This window comes from Aspergillus nomiae (assembly GCF_001204775.2).
Source record: "Aspergillus nomiae NRRL 13137 chromosome Unknown contig00125, whole genome shotgun sequence".
NCBI lineage: Eukaryota > Fungi > Ascomycota > Eurotiomycetes > Eurotiales > Aspergillaceae > Aspergillus > Aspergillus nomiae.
In genome coordinates, this window is record NW_015378180.1 from 69443 (window position 1) to 75512 (window position 6070).

Here is a 6070-nt window from a genome sequence, read left to right on the forward strand (position 1 = left end):
TTCTAGCGCTGCTCTCGAGTCTCAATCTTCTGTCGTTTCGTTGTCTTGTTTAACATTTCGAACTCTGTTGGATATATCCTTTTTAGTAGGAATTCAATCCTTTCTATTGTATGGCGTCGGATATAACAGCTCGGATATAATCGCCACGCGACGGGCGATAAGATAAAACCTTAACACCAGGAAAGCATTCCCATTGGACCGAGAAAGATCTATTTACTAATGAAAAATTGTTCAGAATGAGTCAAAATGATGAACTGTCAGATTTGTAAAACCCCGAGATAACTCTGAGATACCGATACCCCTCTCTATATATCTTCTGATACCTACATTGGTGTGCGTTTCCCTCGATATCGAGTTTCAACCGCACAACCCCTAAAAATCCCACCATGACCACAACAACCACAACAACCACAACCACCACCATCACATCCACCGCAGAAGAGCCATGCACGCTCATCCCGATCAACCTCCACGACTCGGCGGAGTTCGCCGAACTGAAGCAACAGCGCAAAAAATGCGGCTGGGACTATGAAGACGCCAACCTCATCGCCTGGCGCGACAAACAAGACGCGAATCTCAAATCCTTCTTCTGGATCACCGTCCCTTCACACTCCACCGAGCCCGATGCGCCTCGCATCCGCGCCGGCCACATCTCTCTCGACTCCTACGCCAGTCCCCCCGACCCCGAGCTCGCCACGGCCGATCGCTCCACCCTCACCATCCAGACCTTCTTCATCGACCCGACACACCGCGGTGGTCTCGGGCGCAAAGCCATGGATATAGTGGAAGCGATGGCGAGCCAGGAACCGTATGGCAGCCCGGACTGTAAATACCTCACACTGAACGGGCTCAGCAAGCGGTATTTCTACGAGGAGAGTCATTTCTGGAACAAGCTGGACCGAGTCCGGCCTGCCGTTTGTACGGTGGAGTGGTATGAGAGACGGGGTTATGTGCACTGGAAGTCGGAGCCGAGGTATCACGAGCCCCTGCTGGACGGGGAGGATGCAATCATCTGGGCGGACTTTTTGAGAAAGCCCTTGCGGAAGTAGACGTGGTTAATGTGGTACACTTCGTCAGCTGGTGACGTCGGAGTGTGGTGAGGGGTTTGTCGATACTTTTCGAAGGGGGGGCTCTGTACATATGGAGCGTGGTGTGTTGTGCTCTTGTTTTTTGTTTTTTTCTATGTATATACACATATGGCATATGCTGTGGTAGATCTAATGAGCAACGCGTACATGAACCACCTACAACCCTGACCAGGACTGACAGTGCGTGGATGTTGCCGTCGGGGTAAGCGATGGCGCAATCTAAAGACCAAACAAGCCTCGTCTGCAGCGTCATCCCCATGAACCCCTGGTGCGCCAGTACCGATCGCAAGTCCTGAAACATGCCTCGTCTATTCGGAGTGTATACGCGGTCATTGTTCGATGATCACTATGGAGAAGGCAACCGAGGATGATCAGCGCATCCCTTGCGTCAAGTTCAAGGGGTCAGAAAACACATGGAGTTCCTAATTTTACGGAATCGGTGTATCTGCCAATAATTGGCCGATCATGTCCCGGAACTGTGGTTCCTGAACGCTCAGGCAATGGGGCTTGTAGCTTAATTGCCCGCCATTAAACGTTGATCTACGCGCCCTGAGTTCAATGGTGTCAAGTGTGTTCTTACACATCGCGATCTTCATCCGCCTTGCAGCACTTTCGGCCCTAGTTTCGATAGCTGCTGTCGCAATATGTTGGCTTCTGCCAATAAGGTGAACAGATGGACCTTTGCCAGGGTAGATGGGATGGCGACATCTATCTCGTCATGGCGATGATTGTCTGTCTGCTTGATGATCAGCTCTGAGACACGCTGAATGGTGCACACGTAACTAAGGGAGATCAATTGGCAACCACTCGGTTGTGATGCAGCAGCAGCAGCAAAGTAACAGACCTCCTGGATTCTCTGAACAGAGAGTATAAAGCAGGCCTTGCGACCGGTGGTTCTTGTGTCTCCCATCATCACAATCCTATCAACTCAGCCTCCCATTTAAAATCAGTCATTCTTTTTCTACGCACTACCAAAATGAAGGCCGCTACCATCCTTTCTCTTCTGAGCGTTACTGGACTCGTCGCCGCGGCTCCAGCTCGCAACGGTTTGTCTCTCGAGCAAAATTGTAGGAAGCTTAACTGATGATTAGTAGGTCCCGCTGGCGGAATACTCGCCCGCGACCCTCCAACCTCTGGCCAGGGCAATGGTGCCCAGGGCGCCAGTAGTAGCCCATTGGGTGGCCTTACTAAGGGACTTCCTCTTGTTGGAAGTCTCGGGCGTCGTGAAGGCCCGGTAGACGGAGCAGTCTCCGAGAACCCTACCGATAAGCTCCCTACCGACAAGCTTCCTACTGGCAAGCTTCCTACCGAGCTCCCCACCGACAAGCTTCCTACTGGCGAACTCACCGGCGGCAGCCCAACAAACGGCCTTCCTGTTGTTGGAGGTCTTGGTGGTCTTGGGGCCCGCGACGAGCGCCCTGACCACGACGATGAGTCCAAGGGCAAGCAGGATGGCCAGGACAAGAAGGGCGGCCAGGACAAGAAGGACGGCCAGGACAAGAAGGACGGCCAGGACAAGAAGGATGGTCAAGGAAAGAAGGATGGTGAGGACAAGAAGGATGGCTCGGCCAAGCGCGATGGCCTCATAACAAGACACCCGGTCATGGACACGGATCCGGCCGTAGCAAGGGCTTTACTGCATAAAGGCGAGGTTACCCAACCTGCACCCTTGGTGGTCATTGGTAAATAGCAACAAAGAGGTGTGTTGGTTCCTCACGGCGTCATTGTTCGTGCGATTGAAGCTAGCAATGATCCTGTATGTACGATATATTCAAGCATGTTTAAATCGTCCTGTTTATACACTTGTTGTAGATCATTTTTCACCTCTCGCGACTGTCCAGCTTCGAATGGTTAGACACGGGACAATCCCCCAATAGCATCATCGGCAGGTTCTATGTTGCAATGGTCATGTTTTATCTCGGCCAGCCTAGAATCGTCTTAAATTATGTGAGAGTCTTGGGTTACACCGCTAGAAGCTTTGCTACCAATGAACCTGCGGCTTGTCCAACGGCTATCAGCGGTTTTTAATGAGGATCTTGGCAGGGTAGGGAAAGTGAAGGTGGTGGTGATGGAGCTAATGCAGGACGAGGGCTGACTGATAAGACGCGATTTCTGCGGGGGAAAACAAGTCAAAATGCGCCTATTTAAACAGCGTCGGGATTTCCGCTTCACCAGCCATCCCTTGATTCCTGCTGAGCTCGGGATTTTTGTCCACCATGAAGGTACGTTAATTCCTATTGACAAATCATTGTGGATTAAATACAATCAAGCATTGAATCCGTTATAATTAACTCTTCAAAATCCAGTACTCCAAGCTTCTGCTGCTCCTGGTCGGCGCGGCCCAGGCCCTAGATGTGCCTCGGAAACCACACGCGCCCACCGGAGACGGCAGTAAACGTCTCACCTTCAATGAGACCGTAATCAAGCAAGCAATCACGCCTACCTCGCGCTCGGTGCAATGGCTCTCGGGCGCGGAGGATGGTTCCTACGTGTACGCGGCGGAAGACGGTAGTCTTACCATCGAGAACATCGTCACCAACCAGTCGCGCACGCTCATCCCTGCGGACAAGATTCCAACCGGGAAGGAAGCATTCGACTACTGGATCCATCCAGACTTGTCGTCGGTGCTGTGGGCGTCCAACCACACCAAGCAGTACCGGCATTCGTTCTTTGCCGATTACTACGTCCAGGACGTGGAGTCGCTGAAGTCCGTGCCCCTGGTGCCCGATCAGGAAGGTGATATTCAATATGCGCAGTGGAGCCCGGCGGGCAATACCATCGCCTTTGTTCGCGACAATGACCTTTATGTCTGGGACAATGGCACTGTTACGCGGATCACCGACGATGGTGGCCCCGATATGTTCCATGGCGTGCCAGACTGGATCTATGAAGAGGAGATCCTGGGCGATCGCTACGCGTTGTGGTTCTCGCCGGACGGTGAATATCTGGCGTACTTGAGCTTCAACGAGACTGGTGTTCCGACCTATACTGTGCAGTATTATATGGATAACCAACCACTGGCTCCGGCATATCCGCGGGAGCTGAAGATACGATACCCCAAGGTGTCGCAGACGAATCCGACCGTGACGTTGAGTCTTCTCAACATCGCTAGCAAGGAGGTGAAGCAGGCGCCGATCGACGCGTTTGAGCCAACGGACTTGATCATTGGCGAGGTTGCCTGGCTCACTGATACCCACACCACCGTTGCAGCTAAGGCGTTCAACCGTGTCCAGGACCAGCAGAAGGTCGTCGCAGTCGATACTGCCTCGAACAAGGCTACCGTCATCAGCGACCGGGATGGAACAGATGGATGGCTCGATAACCTCCTTTCAATAAAGTATATCGGCTCTATCAAGTCGTCCAGCAAGGCGTCCAGCAAGGCGACCTACTACATTGACATCTCCGACCATTCGGGATGGGCGCATCTCTATCTCTTCCCCGTTGCGGGCGGCAAACCTATCCCATTGACCAAAGGCGAATGGGAGGTCACGTCGATCCTGAGTATTGACCAGGAGCGCCAATTGGTGTACTACCAGTCGACTCAACATCACAGCACCGAGCGCCATCTCTACTCCGTCTCCTATTCCACGTTTGAGGTCACCGCGCTAGTTGACGACACCGTCGCCGCGTACTGGTCTGCTTCCTTCTCCGCGAACTCGGGCTACTACATCCTCACATACGGAGGCCCAGACGTACCCTACCAGGAACTCTACTCGACCAACAGTACCAAACCACTCCGCACCATCACCGACAACGCCAAAGTCCTTGAGCAAATCAAAGACTACGCCTTGCCCAACATCACCTACTTCGAACTGCCCCTCCCCTCCGGAGAAACCCTCAACGTCATGCAGCGCTTACCCCCCGGGTTCTCCCCCGATAAGAAGTACCCCATTCTCTTCACCCCATACGGCGGCCCCGGCGCCCAAGAAGTGGCCAAGAGATGGCAAGCCCTGAACTTCAAGGCCTACGTGGCCTCCGACAGCGAGCTCGAATACGTCACCTGGACCGTCGACAACCGCGGCACAGGGTTCAAGGGTCGCAAGTTCCGCTCCGCCGTGACCGGCCAGCTCGGGCTCCTCGAAGCAGAAGACCAGATCTACGCGGCGCAACAGGCCGCGAACATCCCCTGGATCGATGCAGATCACATCGGCATCTGGGGCTGGAGTTTCGGCGGCTACTTGAGCAGCAAGGTTCTGGAGAAGGACAGCGGTGCTTTCACCCTGGGAGTCATCACCGCCCCTGTCTCCGACTGGCGCTTCTACGACTCGATGTACACGGAGCGCTACATGAAGACGCTCTCGACCAACGAGGCGGGCTACAACACCAGCGCCGTCCGCAAGACCGACGGGTTCAAGAACGTCGAGGGTGGATTCCTGATCCAGCACGGCACGGGCGACGATAACGTGCACTTCCAGAACTCGGCTGCACTGGTGGATCTCCTCATGGGCGACGGCGTGTCGCCGGAGAAGCTCCAATCCCAATGGTTTACAGACTCGGACCACGGCATCAGCTACCATGGCGGCGGCGTCTTTCTCTACAAGCAACTGGCGCGGAAGCTCTACCAGGAGAAGAACCGACAGACGCAGGTGCTGCTACACCAGTGGACGAAGAAGGACTTGGAGGAGTAGATACTACGCTTTCATCCTATTCATTGATTCATGTTAGAGCGACTGGCTACACATAGCATACATAGCAATTGATCACTGAGTATTTTAATCCCTAAACCCTCTCCCATTGGCCCCCACCATCAACTAGCGCCACGAGGCTGAAGATCTGCCCCAAATCTACTTAAACCTCGTATCCCACCCAGTCACTCCCAACCCAAACCATCCCAAGTACATAAAACAACACAAAACAATCCCCAAAGCAAAAAAAAATGGCCGAGATCCCGACCTCGACAATCCAAATCACAGACCTCCCCACCAAATCCGTGACAATCACCCCGCAACGCGCAACCATCGTTCGCGAGATCCGCACCTCCA

The 6070-nt window shown here is 53.6% G+C and overlaps 3 protein-coding genes across 3 annotated transcripts; all 3 read left to right on the forward strand.

The window, feature by feature from the left end:
• Nucleotides 1-386: 386 nt before the first annotated feature.
• Nucleotides 387-1049, forward strand: ANOM_005536 (uncharacterized protein; the record flags this gene model as incomplete). The annotated part of the gene is made up of 1 exon (XM_015550793.1): nucleotides 387-1049. The coding sequence occupies one exon, from the start codon at nucleotides 387-389 to the stop codon at nucleotides 1047-1049; it is 663 nt and encodes a 220-aa protein (XP_015407095.1).
• A 1015-nt stretch (nucleotides 1050-2064) lies between these two features.
• ANOM_005537 (uncharacterized protein) lies at nucleotides 2065-2778 on the forward strand (the record flags this gene model as incomplete). Its single annotated transcript, XM_015550794.1, has 2 exons — nucleotides 2065-2134; nucleotides 2183-2778. The coding sequence occupies 2 exons, from the start codon at nucleotides 2065-2067 to the stop codon at nucleotides 2776-2778; spliced, it is 666 nt and encodes a 221-aa protein (XP_015407096.1).
• A 488-nt stretch (nucleotides 2779-3266) lies between these two features.
• dppIV (prolyl dipeptidyl peptidase DppIV) lies at nucleotides 3267-5716 on the forward strand (the record flags this gene model as incomplete). The annotated part of the gene is made up of 2 exons (XM_015550795.1): nucleotides 3267-3310; nucleotides 3395-5716. Coding segments are annotated over 2 exons (2355 nt in total), but the record flags the coding sequence as incomplete, so codon positions are not given.
• Between the last annotated feature and the right edge of the window lie 354 nt (nucleotides 5717-6070).